The sequence below is a fragment of the Anomaloglossus baeobatrachus genome, chromosome 6 (genome assembly GCF_048569485.1).
Source record: "Anomaloglossus baeobatrachus isolate aAnoBae1 chromosome 6, aAnoBae1.hap1, whole genome shotgun sequence".
Taxonomy (NCBI): Eukaryota; Metazoa; Chordata; class Amphibia; order Anura; family Aromobatidae; genus Anomaloglossus; species Anomaloglossus baeobatrachus.
In genome coordinates this window covers 478,494,071-478,511,698 of record NC_134358.1, presented here as the reverse complement: position 1 = coordinate 478,511,698, position 17,628 = coordinate 478,494,071, and the positions used below count along the sequence as shown (strand labels likewise).

The 17,628-nt window shown below is 46.1% G+C and overlaps 1 protein-coding gene across 1 annotated transcript; it reads right to left on the bottom strand.

Moving 5' to 3' along the window:
- Positions 1-1,060: 1,060 nt before the first annotated feature.
- Positions 1,061-14,540, bottom strand: NUP42 (nucleoporin 42). The gene is made up of 7 exons (XM_075316705.1): positions 14,379-14,540; positions 10,726-10,963; positions 9,095-9,189; positions 8,926-9,002; positions 7,304-7,390; positions 5,794-5,902; positions 1,061-1,766 (listed from the first exon to the last, which is right to left on the bottom strand). The coding sequence occupies exons 1-7, from the start codon at positions 14,494-14,496 to the stop codon at positions 1,135-1,137; spliced, it is 1,356 nt and encodes a 451-aa protein (XP_075172820.1). The 5' UTR covers positions 14,497-14,540; the 3' UTR covers positions 1,061-1,134.
- Positions 14,541-17,628: the final 3,088 nt, after the last annotated feature.

Genomic DNA, 17,628 nt, shown 5'->3' with positions numbered 1-17,628 from the left:
CTCACGCTCTCTCCGTCTCGCTCCCACTCACGCTCTCTCCGTCTCGCTCCCACTCACGCTCTCTCCGTCTCGCTCCCACTCACGCTCTCTCCGTCTCGCTCCCACTCACGCTCTCTCTGTCTCGCTCCCACTCGCACTCTCTCTGTCTCGCTCCCACTCTCTATCAGTCTCTCTCTGTCGGTCTCTCCCTCTCTCTGTCTATTTCTCTCCCTGTGTCATGCACTGTCTCTCTATCAGTCTCTGCCTCACTCCATCTGTCTCTCTCGATCGTCTCTCCACCAAAATCATATTAAGGCTGGAATCACACTTGCGAGTGTAAAATCGGTCAGATTCTCATGCTGGAAAGTCGGACGATTTTAGTTCACTTTTCATCAGTGTGCTGTCAGTGTGCAATTAGTTTTTTTCCTCAGCAGCTGCTATTCATGTAATGTTATGTACAGGAGCATTTACAGTGTTCTCTGCTACATGCGTGAAATGTATTGAGAAAAACTCGTCACTAGGATGGTCCATGTGCCATCCGTGTGACATCCGTTTTGTTCACGCACCCATAGACTTGCATTGAAAAGACTCGTGCGAGAAATTCACCAAAAAGCAGCATGGTGCGATTTGTTTCTCGGTTCGACTTGGACTGAGAAAAAAAATAGCAGATCAGAGCTGCCTCATTGATTAACATGGGTCCGAATGGGTCCGTGCGAGTTAATTGCAAGTGTGAAGACAGCCTAACACAAGGTGTCTTATACTAAGAATGTCCTTCGTTACCTATAGCCACCAGAGTTCCTATTAATGACCTGTAGCTCCCTGCTCCGTTGACTTTAATGTAAGCAGGTGTTTTGAAGAATAACTAAAGCGCGGGGTTACATTTTACCCTCAAAACATAGTCTATGACGTTCCCCGAGTCAAATCAGGTGTGTCCAAACTTATGTGATAGTGCGGATTCCTTTAGCGGACATACATACCATACATACATAGACACACACACAGCTTTATATATTAGTTTTTTTTTATAAAAAGGAATACTTTCATTAAAAAAATATATGTTTAATAAACACAAATACTGAAACAGGAGAGTCTCTGGAAATATATGTATACTTATTCATAACTTATCACAAAGCATCCACAGAAACATTAAAAAAACTATTTGACTGATAAGAGGTCTGCTGGTGGAGGCACCAAAGGAACTTTTCCCAATGTAAATGTCTTAGACTCGAACTGCAGGAGGTCGTCTTGTGAGAGCTCATTTCGAGGTGTAAATAGTGCACTAGACAACAAGGCATTTGTTGCAGTGGAACCAACTGCATTTGGTACATTGCTTACAGTGGCTCCTTGTCCAAATATTGATGTCCCTGGTGTAGCAAGACTACTTTGTCCCGTGTTCGCTGCCCCAAAGCCAGATGTAGCTGTAGAACTTGAAAATCCTCCAAAGCCAGTAGAAGAGGTGCCTCCAAAAGTTGATCCTGCATTTGCACTGCTTCCAAAGCCAGTAGTCAATGTAGAACTTCCAAAACCAGGTGCAGCAGCGGTAGGGGCAGCGGGAGCTGAACCAAAGCCTGAGAAAGTTGATGTTGTTCCACCTGATGTTGTTGTTGGTGCAAAAGAAAATGCAGAAGCAGATCCAGTTCCAACGCTCCCGAAACCCACTGAAGGCTTACTACCGAATGCTGGAGCGCTGGAAAAACTAGAGCCGGCCCCGGTATTTGGAGGAGGAGTCTGAGAGTCTGCTTTAAAACTGAAGCTGGCTGCGGTTACTGTTTTGTCAGCTGAAGTGTCTGGGGGAAAAAAAAAAAAAAGAAATCTCGGTTTCAATATGGATATAAAAAACATCATACAATCCAAGCTATTGTGAAATGTAATCTAGAAATAAAGTTTATTAGGCTGCGCGCACATCAGCGGTATTCTGCTGCAATTCCGCGGCTGCATGCGACCTTATCTTGCCGCGATTCCATTTAACTGTATTGAACTGTACTGTATTTCTTCCGGATCCGGAATTGCGGCAGAATACCGCTGATGTGAAGCCGGCCTTATAGTTGTTTTATACAGTTAAAACAAGACTTTTTGCCAATCAATTCACAAGATTCGATCCACTGGCCATGTCCGTAATCTCTGGCTGATGGATGGTAGAACTGAGAACCGCCTACCTGACAGCATCCGCGGCTCTTGCTTGGATTAACCAACCTGGCGTGATATCACCCCACAACAATGTTATGACAGACCAGCTAATCAAAAGAAGAGCTGCAGATGCAGGGAGGAAGGACGCAATTCTCAGGGCTCGTAGCTGTCTGTCAGCTTGTTACATTAGAACCAGGACTAGCAAACAGCAATGATCAGGTCTCTAGATAGTGAATTATGTGAGTAGCTCCGCACAGAAGAGCAGACCTGAAGGGGTGTAAGGTAGAACCCCTGGATCTTGGTATACTGCCTCGGTGTGGTGATTTCTGTGGAAAAGCTTTGCCTGTCATTATACTGGTAATGGGGGCCCTGGGTATCACTACTGTGAAGAGGTGGCAGCTGGACGTGGCTTGTGACCCCCTCTAAGAGCTGAATGTTGCTCTCAAGGTCAGAAAGGTTGGGGTCCACTGTCTACTACCTGGGGTCTAGAATGAAGACCGATCATTTAAATGAACAGAACCAATTACATGTTGGTCACTGATTTCTATTCCTATGAATCACTAACTATACACTATTTTGCACTATTACAGGGCTTTTGGTTGCATAAACGGCATTGACAGAATAATGGTGGGATATAACAGAGTTCACTGAGCGCACAGTCCGACTGCTGTGAGGATCACAGATTGCAACAACAAACTGGCATTAATTGTGCCATCAGTGCTCTTTTTTCAGAAACCACATTGTCACTCACTGTCTCTAACAGGCCAAACAGGTAGTCTCTAAAATAAAAAAAGAACACAAAATGCTGGCTTCCTAGCAGAACATTGAGGGTTTGTCTAATAATATTGTGTTAATGTCTTGATGCCTCTGATGTCAGAGGTTGTAGTTACAAATGGATCTATTTTACTGTAGGGAGGTTTCTAACGTTATTACATGTCACCAGGCTGGTTCAAGCATTTTCACGACCTCCAATGGCTTTATTGGAACTCAAAAACAGTCTTATGCGGGCGTCACACGAGACGAGCTATCGCGCGATGCATCATCGAGGTCACGGTTTTTGTGACGCACATCCGGCATCGTTTGCGACATCGTTTCATGTGACACCTCCGAGCGATGCTCAATCGGTCACAAATCGTGAGTCGTGCACATGTCACTTATTTTTAAAAAAATCGTTGATTTTTCATGGCGCCGGTTGTTCATCGTACCCGGGGCAGCACACATCGCTCCGTGTGACACCCTGGGATCGATGAAAACAGCTTACCTGCGTCCTGCGGCACCCGACGGCTATGCGGAAGGAAGGAGGTGGGCGGGATGTTTACGTCCCGCTCATCTCCGCCCCTCCGCTTCTATTGGCCGGCGGCTGTGTGATGTCGCTGTGACGCCGAACGTCCCTCCCCCTTCAGGAAGAGGATGTTCGCCGAGCACAGCGAGGTCACTCAGCAGGTAAGTACGTGTGACGAGGGTTTAACGCCTTTGTGTGACACGGACAGCGATTTGCCCGTGACGCACAAACGACGGCGGCGGGTACGATCGCACGATAGATCGTACCGTGTGACGCCCGCATTAGAAGCCAACCATACACAAATCATGACAAAGCACATAAAGGAAAAGGTCTCATTACATATTGTGAGATCATTGCATTACTCAAGATGTATGAAGCCTGTTATTTCCATCTATTGTAACCCAAGTTTCACAATAGAATCCCTGAATGACCAGTCACAGCACTGCTGTGGCATCTGTTGGGTAACATTTCTGGTCTGTCATTCTGCACGCACATAATAGACTGCTTCTTAATTGTGACAAACAGGACAAACAAAGAAAACAGGTGTGGATAACAGGAAAATGTAGAGAAACTAAATGTGTTCATTTCAAGAGGTGGTGTGAAGTCAAACTAAATTTAATTCTAAATCCTTACCTTATTAGTCCTGTAATCCAAGTTATTTTCCACCCGTGTCCTCCGTTCTGCTAATGACCCAAAACTGACATCCTCTATAATCTGAACCTCCCACTCCCATCTCCAAGACTTCTCACAAGCTGCGCCAAGTCTCTGGAATGCACTACCCAGGACAATTTGTTTTATTCATAATACCTACAGTTTTCATAGTGCCTTTCTTTGGACTCGCCTATTCACCTCACTTATCTAACTATTCCTGTTTTGCCCTTAAAAACATTTCTTCAAAATCTGATACCTTGTATCATATGTTTACACAATCTTCATGCACTTAATAGCCCTCTGTTTCTGTACTTGTACACATACTGCCTGGTGACCAGTTCATGCAGCGTTATATGAATTCCATATTTATTATACTGACTGCTGGGACCATAAAATACAAGCACCATTTATCTTTTGTGCCCCCCCCCTCATAGATTGTAAACTTGTGAGCAGGGCCCTCACTCCTCTTGGTTTCTGTTGAATTGTGTTACTCTGTAATGTTTCATATTGTCTGTACATGTCCCCTCTGAATTGTGAAATGCTGCAGAATGTTGATGTAAATATATTATCTAATATACTTTATTAAAAATTCCCCATCGTTCACTAACTACAATTGTATTTTTTTTTTATCCTATTTCCTGTCTGATGATGCTTCATTTTAGAATCAAGTGCAAACAAAGCGTCAGAGCTGGAGGCCGAGGCTGCGGTCACTGTCACAGCCTCTGACCCTCCCGGAGAGGAAGCGTCATCAGCGACGCTTGTTTCAGGGGCTATGCCTGTCCCTGCTATGTCCCTCCCTACAATCTGCACAGGGACAGCGCCCGCTCTGTTGTCAGCTCAGACTAGTAATAATCATCCAGCAAAAGAGTGGGGTCAATACTGGCATGCAGAAGACCAGTGGCGTCACTAGTGAGGGCGGTAATAGTCTCCTGCACACTCAATCGAAGCATCATCACACAGGGAATAGGAAACAAAATAGAATATAAGTTAGATAGTGTAGTTAGGGAACAGTAGGGAATTTTAAATATAAGTATATATTTTAAAATAGCTTAGATTACTGCACTAAATAGAAAGGGATTTAGTATGAAATTTACTTTGAATTCGGACCACCCCTTTACTTTAAAGTTTTATTTTTCTGTCAATGTAGCCCATATGAGGGCTGTACAGATACATACAGAGCATCTGGGACACCTGCCTGCCCCACGCTGCCAGCACAGCTTCAGCTGCGACCCACCGCTGCCAGGCACAGACCCCACCAGCAGTGCCCCTGCCTCCTGTAACCTCGCTTCATCACTGCTGCCCCCCCCACCACCACGGTAAGACAACACCGGAGTATAAGACCCATTTTTTTTTTCTCTCTAAATTTGTTGGTCGTTTTATATGCCTGGAAATATGGTAATTAAATACATTTAGTAGAATTTGTCTACAGCCACCTCTTTCTGTCCTGCTTTGGAGCGCCAGTGTTTTACCTATATACATTTTTTACAGCCCCGCCAGACATCCTGGAAGGCTCCGCTGGAAAATTATTTGAGTTTCTCATTGGCTTATATTAAATTCGTTATTCGGGACGAATACAGTGATAGTACAAAATATTCAAGATGAATAATCCAAACATTTCACTATTCACCCATCGCTACATATAAGTAATAGTCGTTATAAATGAAAAACTCTGCTCTACTACACTGGTAAAATACAGGAGGGACATAGAGAAGAGAAGCTGCTGGGCCGTACTGTCATCCACTATCGTTACTTACTCGAGGTGCCAAAACCAGATTGTTGTAGACCTCCAAAAGCCCCGGACTGCTGGAGACCTCCAAATGATGACTGCGCAGTGACAGTAGGTGGCTTGGTGAGTTGATTAAGCTGAAAAAAAAATAAAAGACTACACTTTATTTTCGGCAAAAGCGCTTTAGGTTGCATGAACTGGGTACTGCTAGTTCTACACAATGCTATTATAGTATAACGATGCAAGCAAATTTAAAGGGGTTTTCCAGACTTCTCATATCATTGACTTATGCTTAGGATAGCTCATGAATACCAGACCAGTGGAGACCTCGCACTCCGCACCCCCAAGAATCTACTGTTTACAGCTCCAGATGGCAGGCGGGATGTAAACAGTGAACAGAGGTGAACGGCTTCATTCAGTGTGTAGTGGCCCTTTTCTTGTACTGCAGCTCAGCCTCCTGATGAAGCCACTGTGATCTGTCGCAAAGGCCACCTCTGCCGTATACGAGTGTCCAGTTTTTATCAACAAACAACAAGGGCTTGGAACCTGTTTGCTATTCAACTGGTCTGAAGCTGGCCACCATTGGATCTGGACAGTTTCAATACCCCTGCGCTTATATTCAATGCTGCAGAGGTAAAAGGTGTCACTGCTACCAGCACCGGAGGGCGCACAGTGCAGAGCGATCGGTGGTCAGGAGCGCACTGGAGGGTGCACAGTGCAGAGCGATCGCTGGTCAGGAGCGCACCGGAGGGTTCACAGTGCAGAGCGATCGGTGGTCAGGAGCGCACCGGAGGGTTCACAGTGCAGAGCGATCGGTGGTCAGGAGCGCACCGGAGGGTTCACAGTGCAGAGCGATCGGTGGTCAGGAGTACACTGGAGGGTTCACAGTGCAGAGCAATCAGTGGTCAGGAGTACACTGTCTGCGGCAAACAGGGACATGGGAGGCAGCGGAAATTAGAGTAACCCTTTAATCTAAGGATAGGCCTTTAATATAAGCCTGGAAAACCCCTGTAGCATTTATAAAACTACATTACAAGAACATGATGTTACTTTACCAGTACTTTGCACAGTGGAGAGCGATCGCTGGTCAGGAGCGCACTGGAGGGTGCACAGTGCAGAGCGATCGCTGGTCAGGAGCGCACTGGAGGGTGCACAGTGCAGAGCGATCGGTGGTCAGGAGCGCACTGGAGGGTGCACAGTGCAGAGCGATCGGTGGTCCGGAGCGCACCGGAGGGTTCACAGTGGAGAGCGATCGCTGGTCAGGAGCGCACTGGAGGGTGCACAGTGGAGAGCGATCGCTGGTCAGGAGCGCACTGGAGGGTGCACAGTGCAGAGCGATCGGTGGTCAGGAGCGCACTGGAGGGTTCACAGTGCAGAGCGATCGGTGGTCAGGAGTACACTGTGTGCGGCAAACAGGGACATGGGAGGCAGCGGAGATTAGAGTAACCCTTTAATCTAAGGATAGGCCTTTAATATAAGCCTGGAAAACCCCTGTAGCATTTATAAAACTACATTACAAGAACATGATGTTACTTTACCAGTGCAGAGATGGACGATGGATTCCAATTCCTAACTTCATGCACCCTTTGTTTCCACTGGTTAATAAGCTGCTGTACCGAGGTCACCTGAAAAGCAGAAGAAAAACTAAATTAGCAAAAAGGGAACACTTTAATTAGGGTTAAGACATAAAAGTGGGGGAATTTTATGACTAGCCCTGTCTGTCCACAAATGTCAGTGTGTTGCTAATATTTGTATGCTGTCCTGTTATTCCCCGCATCCTGCAACCATCAAGATGGAAGCCCTCAAAAACTACTGAAACTTAACCCATACGTGCATCACTGTAATCAGCGTGTCTAGCACTTCTCTATGCTGCCCTCAATGAGGCTCACAGGTCCCCTTTAATTTCTGTAAGCACCCAAGCTCTAGTGATGGCTGCACCAAGCCAGTATATTGCTCTTTAAAGGGAATATGAAGACATTTAGTACCTGTGTTACTCAGCAACGCTGAAAAACAGGATCTCTCGACCATTACTCCCTATGAAAATTGTGGTCATATATAAGTGATCAATGGTGTTAACAGGAAAACTCCACTAAATCATTCACAGGGTATTCCCATCTCCAGGATCCTATACCAATATGTAGCAGGTGTAAAAATAATAATAATAATATTAGCAAATACCGCAAATTAGAAATGTAGTACAGTTTTCCTGATATAGCCATGTCTCTTCCCTCATGTGCAGGGCATTGTAGCTTCGGTATTCATGGTTACAACCACTAGCAACTAACGTAACCATGGATACCTAAGCTGCAATGCCCTGCACATGAGGTAAGAGATATGGCTTTATCAGGAGAACTATACTACATTTCTAATTGGAGGTCTTTGCCAAGATTATTAAGCCTACTACATATTGGGGTAGGATCTTGTAGATGGGAATAACCCTTATTTTTCAGGGAGGTGAAGTTAAAATTCTAAAAAAAGTTAAATTTTTGAGCGTCCATTTCTTTTTTTTTTAACAACGTTCATCGTAAGTTGCATAACTATATTTTGATAGACCGGACTTTTACAGGGACGAAAAGGTGAACAATTCACATTTCTAAAACTTAAAGTTTCTTACTTTACACTTTTTTAGAGGGGGGGGGGGGGGGCGCAAAACCTGAACCTGCGTTCTTTTATACTATGTTTTGCAATACTTAAAGGGGTTTTCTGGTCCAAGACAAAAAGTCAGCAGTCACTCTATGTGACTGCAGAGTTTTGACAGTGTGTGGTGTGCACAATCATGGTTACCCGTGCAGATGGGTGGTCGTGTCACCACATATGTGCAATCGGCATACTTGTTATAATGTGCCAACTTCTGAATAAAAAGAAGCACATGGAAACTAGTCAATTAAGTACAAAAAATAAATGCACGTTGTCACATGACCACGAGGGAATACAGTGGAATCGTGACAAGTGTGCGTACTACACACTGTCAAGATTCAGCAGTCTACATTCCTTTCTTTTTAGACCGGAAAACCCCATTAAATATGGCATTTAACATTAAAAAAAAAAAAAAAAATTAGTCTCCTATGAAGCCCAGTCTGCAGGCGGGCTTCACTGAAGTACCCAAATGGTAGGGACCACATAATATCAACACAATATAAAAAAAATAAAAAATGATTACATAGTTTTGAAGATTGCCATCCTTGTGAGAGGTATAACACTCCAAGCGCAACTCTTCAGGCGAAATGTCAGTAAAACCTGTGAGGAAAATAAGAAAATAAATGAAGTTTGGCCACTGGATAATCAGGCAGCCCATACACATATACACTGCGGAAAAGCACCATGAATACCTGATAAGTGCTGCTGCTCCTTCAGGACACAATACACAGAGAGCGGCCACTGCCCAGACGATTCCCACCACTCCATGTCCTGTATAATATCCGTTCTAGACAGAAGTTAATAGAAAAACACAATGTCTGTGTCAATAAATATATGTACAGAAAGTCATTGTTTTCAATGGGAATCCATTTTTCGCCATCTCAGGTCCTGAGGCCGCACATGCACATGTTGCACATGCACATTAGCAACATTAAAAAGTTATTTCCCAACAAAATGTAGATATCACCTATCCATAATATAGGGAATAACTTGCTCATGGCTCGGGTCCGACTGTGGTTACACCACAATACAGAGGTCAAAGCTCTGCAGCCCTATCCTGAATGGAGCGGAGATGGGCGGCATCCACTATGCTCATTATCTATGGCACTGCCCAGTATAGCACTGTTTCTAGCAGTCCCACAGACAGTGAATGGAGAAAAAAAAAAGAAAAAAAGGAGCCAGCACGATCTGAAATTGGCATGCATCATATAAAAGGTGCAAATTCACAGATTTATTCCAACTGTACTACAATAAAAAATGAGATTTTTAGCAAATTGATCAATTCTTTGAGCCACCCCTGCCAACGTCACGGCAAATCTCAATAGTGGGGTCCTACACTATATTATGTATTTCATGTGCCATGCGGCCTCCTAGATGAAGTTAAAAGCAGAACCATAATGGAGCACACATACCTGTAACCTGTATATAGCCGCTTCCATGTTGCAAAAGAGGCAATTGTGGATAGAGGCCAGCCCAGGTCCCAGCATCTGGAGCAAGCTCTACACATACCAGGACTATATCAGAACTGACCCTCTCAGTGCCATTCCTCCTGTTGGTAGCGGTTCACATTCAGTTGCCTCACCCTTTCCACAGGCATTGCTAATTAAGCACCATACTTGGATCTGGTCCGCCTTTATCAATGGTTGCTGTCTGGCACTGGGAGGGTCAGTTCTGATATAGTCCTGGTATGTGTAGAGCTTGCTCCACATGCTGGGACCTGGGCTGGCCTCTATCCACAATTGTCTCTTTTGCAACATGGAAGCGGCTATATACAGGTTGCAGGTATGTGTGCTCCATTATGGTTCTGCTTTTAACTTTATCTAGGAGGCCGCATGGCACATGAAATACAGAATATAGTGTAGGACCCCCCTATTGAGATTTGCCGTGACGTTGGCAGGGGTGGCTCAAAGAATTGATCAATTATTTGCTAAAAATCTCATTTATATTACAGTACAGTTGGAATAAATCTGTGAATTTGCACTTTTTATATGATGCATGTCATTTTCAGATCGTGCTGGCTCCTCTCTCAGACAGTGAATGGAGCGGAGGCCATGGAATCCATTCAGGGTAGGTTTCTAAAGCCCCGTTCTTGGAATCACTGGGTATCCTAGCGATCAGCACATTGTCCCAACCCCTACTACTTTTTTTTTTATTTTAATAGCCCTTAAATGGGTCTAATTAGTGTGTTGATCAGTGGCCGGGCCATAAGCAGGTTTTCTTTTGAATGGCATAATATGATTTTTTTGGTCTGAATATGCCCTTACTGCACTAGATGAATAAAACATTACATTGGCTCCTTACAAGAAAAGCTTGGCATACTTACAGGAGGCCATCTTTGTCCTGGCCGCCGTCTCGGCCATGATCCTGGTTGGACAGGGCACTGAATCTGTTTTGTGGAGTGAAGAATCCTGAAGGTGGATTTGATTTTGTGCTATTTCTATCACCAGATCCAGACCCAAAAGAACCTCGGTCATTGTCTCTGTTAGTCCATGTCAAATTTTTGGAAAAACTAGAGGGCTGTACATATCGCTGACCCGAGGAATTCCAGTTTGAAGACGCAGCTTAAAGGCAAATGCAGAATTATAAGGTTAGGTCTCTATGTCTGAAAACAGCAATGTGAGCAATGGTCATCAATCGCAAAGTCGCGACAATTCCTATAACTCTATAGAATATCGAGATGATACTTGGACACAGCCAAGAGCTGTGGATCCCACCGCTACAGGACCCCTCTGAAGTCTACAGAGAAAAGAGCTCTGCAGAGACAGGAGCCGCCAGGAATTGGCAGTCACCGGACTCATGTCCATAACACAGGAGGGTCCCAAATACAAGAAGTGCGCCAATCCAATATTTACAGCCAATCGGAAGACAGGGGGATTCTGTGAACAACCGCCTAATGGATCTCAACTGTAAAAGGAGTCTGTCACCCCCTAAAACTAGCTGCTGACAGGAGGGGAGTCATGAGACAGGGCGGCTGTAGTGTCAATGCAGCAACACATTGTCATATCCCGACTGGTCACCTCCACATGGACACTGCATCCGCACTCACGTCATCACTGCCGGCTCCTGTCCATGGCCGCCCATTGGTACTGTACTGCTGACAGGAGCCAGTGATAGCACTATGCAAGCGCAGCTGCGGAGCTCAGGCTGTCAATCAAAATACGTCAGTGCTCAGTGTGCACAATGCGGGGATGTAACGGTACGTGGTGCCATTACCAGGCCAAGCCTGAACCGAAGCTTCTCATTTGCAAAATAAATCCATTTTTTAAATGATAATTAAACTAGTAAAATCTAAAAAAAATTGTATTAGAGGCCAAGTCTCCTACATGCCTGTAAAATGGGATTAATTAGTAGTTTGGGGTGACAGACTCACTTTTAACCCCTTTACCCCCCGGCAAGTTTCCTTTTTAGTTTTTGCCTCCTTTTCTTCCAGAAGTGAAATTGTTTTTATTTGTGGGTTGTTGTTTTTTTTACCATGCTCACTATATTGTAAAACTGACCTGACAATGATTCCCCAGGTCAGTATGAGTTCATAGATATCAGACATGTGTGGTTTTACTTTTTTCTAAGTGGTGAAAAAAAAATTCTGAGGTTTGTAACAAAAAAAAAAGCTTTTGCGCCATTTTCCGAGACCCATAGCGTTCTCATTTTTCGGGATCTGGGGCTCAGTAACTGCTTATTTTTTGCGTCTTGAGCTGACATTTTTTTCTCGCTACGCTATTTACCGATCATATTAACTGATCTTATATTTTGATAGAGTGGGGATTTCGGAATGCAGCGACCCCTAATAAGTGTATTTTTTTTATTGTTTTATTTTCAATGAGTCATCTTTCTAGTCCAGTTAGGGGACTTGAAGCCTGCACTGATTGCTTCAGCATTGCTCTGATCAGCAGAAATGCTGATATGTGAGCATTGGTGCTCTGCCTGCATTCACAGAAATAAGTCGTGTGATGTGTGTGTTTACTCTGCTCCGCTTCCTCTTCCTGTCATAATGACATCACTTCCTGCAAAACCGCAGGCAGCGATGTACATTACCACAGGTAAATCGCGGCTATACCGGGGGTATACCGCACATCATTTGCTACCTGAGGTATACCCCCGGAATTTCGCGATTACATTACAGTGAATGGAGTGAAATTCCGGGGGTATTCCGCAGGTACCTGAGGAAAATAATGGACATGCTCATTTTCTCAAGAAATTTTCTTGAGAAAAATCCGCAGCGTGCGCACAGCTATTTTTTGTTCCCATAGGTTTTGCTGGGAGATGTCTGCAGAAAGATTTCAAACCTTTCTCAAGAAACTTCCGCAGCAAACCCGCGGGTAAAACGGCCTAGTGCGCACATAGCCTTATACTCCACTGACCATCAGCATCAGGTGCCTTTCATCCACTCTGAGTAAGGGTACTTTCACACTTGCGTTGTTTTCCTTCAGTCGCAAGCTGCCCTTTTGGAAAACAGCGGAATCCGTTAACAGATTCCGCTGTTTCCCATAGACTTGTATGGATGACGGATTTCGCCAAAAGTACCTGCGTTGCTTCCGTTGGCCGACGTTGTGTTGCTTCCACCAGGCGGAAGCAACGCAGCATATAACGTTAATTGCTTGCGTCAAAATGACGCCGAGCAGCGGATTCCGTTGCAAAGTGTTTTACAATTGGATCCGCTAATTTCTACTGAGCATGCCGTTAGACGGACGCCAAACGGATGCAATGGGTCCGTTATTTCAGAAGAATCAGCTAACTAATGCCTGGGAAAAAAGGATCAGTTGCATCCGTTGACACCACAAGAATAACGGATGCGTCAATTCAAAACGACGCAGCAACAGACCCAGCGGATTTCGTCCAACGCAAGTGTGAAACTAGCCTCAGCAATGCTTCTAAGCACTGAGCTGGGTGAATGTGTTACTATTTTAATACATGAAAGGATTTGATTGCAGTGAATGTTCAATAAAGATCACTATCAGTCACAATGTGTATACAATATAACGTGATAATTCCAATATGGTGTATATCATTAAGGCTTTGCTGCGATGTACAGTCCTTGCTGCTATTTAGTTAGAGGGAGCATTAGCTGGAGCCCTCCACTTACATGTGTTTGATTAATGTTTTCATACATCACACTATGTGTAATTCTATTAATAATGTTTATATGAATATGGTTCTCAATGTGTTTTTTATACACAATTTATAACGGAGCTACTCTGGAGTTTATTCAGTTAGACTATCCACTATAGGGGAAATGATAATTTGACAAATCATGCTTGGGTATTCACGTTTCGCGATTTTCTGTGATTACTGTTATAATTTTCAGTGAGATGTCAGTGAGGAGGGGGCGAGCCAGACTGACATGTGTGTGACATTGTAGACCCAAGCAATAAGTTCTGCTGGTTAAACAAACATTCCAGAAAAAACAACAGATCGGACTATGACAAGACAGGCATTTCTGAATTCTCAGTGTTAACCCCTGCAGTATGAAGTCTTCAGATTACATAGCAAAAACCTGCTGACCTATTCCCTTTAAGGCTATGCTCACACAGCTGCTAGCAGCTCCATAAATCGCTTTGACAAACAGAACGCATCGGTTGTGATGGTTACCAGATACACATACCTGTGGACTACAAGAACCAGGAAGCCACTGAGGGAACGGAGGGTAGGTGAGCATAGTGTGTTTGTGTGTTTCTGTGTGGAATGGCACAATAGGGGACATTGCACAAGTTGTGGAACGAATTGTCTGAGCCTCCATTATTTCCTATTTGCTAGACGAGTAACTTGTTTATGAGCACACTCCCAGAACAGATTGTACTCGTCAACCAAGGTTCCACACTGTGTATGTACAGTAATTATATATTATATATACACACACACACTGTATATAGAGCACTGTTCACAGGGTCAGGACTGTGCAGACAGTAACACACTGTTGCATGTTGTGCCCCTTGATGAGCTCAGAGCACCCCCGGCCTCAGCCCCCTGTGCCCCCCGTACCTGCGCCCTGGCTTTGGTAGCGGTTTTGTCCATGGTGTCGTCCATCTCTCGGATGTTCATTCCAGCACCTGTCTCCAAACTTACAGCGGCCCTGCAGGAAGAAGCTGCAGATCGCCATGTTCACTTCACAACTCTAAGCCACGCGCGACCGGGCGGGATTCTCGTGCCACGTGGTATCACAACGCAGGAAGCCACCATGAGCCGCCAACCACCCCGCACACGTCTGGTTGGCAAACGCCATTTTGCTGTGCCCTGAAGGTGGCGCTGTATGCAGCGGTGATGTCAGACAGCAGGAGACGTGAGCGGAGCTGAGGAGTGCTGGAGCGAGGAGGCAATGATCGGTCAGACCCGGCCCCTCAGACTTCATCGGCCTCTGTGTTTTTTTTTATCTTTCCTCATCGCCTTCCATGTCACATTAGGCTTTTTCAGGTACTCTGTACTTTTTATCATCGCCATTTTGGGGTCCTTTTGTTTTTTTTTTGTTGTTTTTTTTTTGTAGTAGCAGCAGCAAAGTGACCAGAAGAGAACAATTCTGTGATTTTCATTTTTTTTCCATGATAAATTCTAGTTTATGTTGGACAGTTTATACACTGCGATAATGAGCTATTTTTTTTATTTAGATTTCATGTATAGTATTATAAAATTGGACGATGCTGAAGTTGGTTTCTTGTTCGTCCAATTTTTTATTCAGCTATTATTTATTTATTTTCAGGTTTTTTCCAGGTTTCTCAACAAAAATAAAACTTCCCCAGTATATAATACCATGCAGTCTTGTGCCCTGTCTATAATACCGCACAGTCGTGTGCCCTGTCTATAATACCGCACAGTCGTGTGCCCTGTCTATAATACCGTGCAGTCGTGTGCCCTGTCTATAATACCGCGCAGTCATGTGCCCTGTCTATAATACCGCGCAGTCGTGTGCCCTGTCTATAATACCGCGCAGTCGTGTGCCCTGTCTATAATGTTGTGCAGTCATGTGCCCTGTCTATAATACCGCGCAGTCATGTGCCCTGTCTATAATACCGCGCAGTCGTGTGCCCTGTCTATAATACCGCGCAGTCGTGTGCCCTGTCTATAATACCGCGCAGTCGTGTGCCCTGTCTATAATGTTGTGCAGTCATGTGCCCTGTCTATAATACCGCGCAGTCGTGTGCCCTGTCTATAATACCGCGCAGTCGTGTGCCCTGTCTATAATGTTGTGCAGTCATGTGCCCTGTCTATAATACCGCGCAGTCGTGTGCCCTGTCTATAATGTTGTGCAGTCGTGTGCCCTGTCTATAATGCTGCGCAGTCGTGTGCCCTGTCTATAATGCTGCGCAGTCATGTGCCCTGTCTATAATGCTGCGCAGTCGTGTGCCCTGTCTATAATGCTGCGCAGTCGTGTGCCCTGTCTATAATGCTGCGCAGTCGTGTGCCCTGTCTATAATGCTGCGCAGTCGTGTGCCCTGTCTATAATGCCGCGGAGTCGTGTGCCCTGTCCATAATGCCGCGCAGTCGTGTGCCCTGTCCATAATGCCGCGCAGTCGTGTGCCCTGTCTATAATGCCGTGCAGTCGTGTGCCCTGTCTATAATGCCGTGCAGTCGTGTGCCCTGTCCATAATGCCGCGCAGTCGTGTGCCCTGTCCATAATGCCGCGCAGTCGTGTGCCCTGTCTATAATGCCGCGCAGTCGTGTGCTGGTCTATAATGCTGCGCAGTCGTGTGCCCTGTCTATAATGCCGCGCAGTCGTGTGCCCTGTCTATAATGCCGCGCAGTCGTGTGCCCTGTCTATAATGCCGCGCAGTCGTGTGCCCTGTCTATAATGCCGCGCAGTCGTGTGCCCTGTCTATAATGCCGCGCAGTCGTGTGCCCTGTCTATAATGCCGCGCAGTCGTGTGCCCTGTCTATAATGCTGCGCAGTCGTGTGCCCTGTCTATAATGCCGCGCAGTCGTGTGCCCTGTCTATAATGCCGCGCAGTCGTGTGCTGGTCTATAATGCCGCGCAGTCGTGTGCCCTGTCTATAATGCCGCGCAGTCGTGTGCCCTGTCTATAATGCCGCGCAGTCGTGTGCCCTGTCTATAATGCCGCGCAGTCGTGTGCCCTGTCTATAATGCCGCGCAGTCGCGTGCCCTGTCTATGATGCCGCACAGTCGCGTGCCCTGTCTATGATGCCGCGCAGTCGCGTGCCCTGTCTATGATGCCGCGCAGTCGCGTGCCCTGTCTATAATACCGCGCAGTCGTGTGCCCTGTTTATAATACCGCGCAGTCGTGTGCCCTGTCTATAATGTTGTGCAGTCATGTGCCCTGTCTATAATACCGCGCAGTCGTGTGCCCTGTCTATAATGTTGTGCAGTCGTGTGCCCTGTCTATTATGCCGCGCAGTCGTGTGCCCTGTCTATAATGCTGCGCAGTCGTGTGCCCTGTCTATAATGCTGCGCAGTCGTGTGCCCTGTCTATAATGCTGCGGAGTCGTGTGCCCTGTCCAAAATGCCGCGCAGTCGTGTGCCCTGTCTATAATGCTGCGCAGTCATGTGCCCTGTCTATAATGCCGCGCAGTCGTGTGCCCTGTCTATAATGCCGCGCAGTCGTGTGCTGGTCTATAATGCCGCGCAGTCGTGTGCCCTGTCTATAATGCCGCGCAGTCGTGTGCCCTGTCCATAATGCCGCGCAGTCGTGTGCCCTGTCCATAATGCCGCGCAGTCGTGTGCCCTGTCTATAATGCCGCGCAGTCGTGTGCCCTGTCTATAATGCCGCGCAGTCGTGTGCCCTGTCTATAATGCCGCGCAGTCGTGTGCCCTGTCTATGATGCCGCGCAGTCGCGTGCCCTGTCTATGATGCCGCGCAGTTGCGTGCCCTGTCTATGATGCCGCGCAGTCGCGTGCCCTGTCTATGATGCCGCGCAGTCGCGTGCCCTGTCTATAATGCCGCGCAGTCGCGTGCCCTGTCTATAATGCCGCGCAGTCGCGTGCCCTGTCTATAATGCCGCGCAGTCGCGTGCCCTGTCTATAATGCCGCGCAGTCGCGTGCCCTGTCTATAATGCCGCGCAGTCGTGTGCCCTGTCTATAATGCCGCGCAGTCGCGTGCCCTGTCTATAATGCCGCGCAGTCGTGTGCCCTGTCTATAATGCCGTGCAGTCATGTGCCCTGTATGAATACACTTAAAAACACCTAAAAAAATTACAAGACTGGCACAAAAATGGGCATCATAGGACAGCAGGTACGTGGGGAATGCAGTGCAACTGGAATACATTATACCACTCCATACCGGAC

Excerpts from the sequence above, each read along its gene's own strand:
- NUP42 (XM_075316705.1), bottom strand. The coding sequence starts at position 14,496 with ATGGCGATCTGCAGCTTCTTCCTGCAGGGCCGCTGTAAGTTTGGAGAC. Across the intron at positions 10,964-14,378 it reads CTACCAAAGCCAGGGCGCAG|CTGCGTCTTCAAACTGGAAT; the intron begins GTACGGGGGGCA and ends TTTGCCTTTAAG. Across the intron at positions 1,767-5,793 it reads ATCTGGTTTTGGCACCTCGA|ACACTTCAGCTGACAAAACA; the intron begins GTAAGTAACGAT and ends TTTTTCCCCCAG.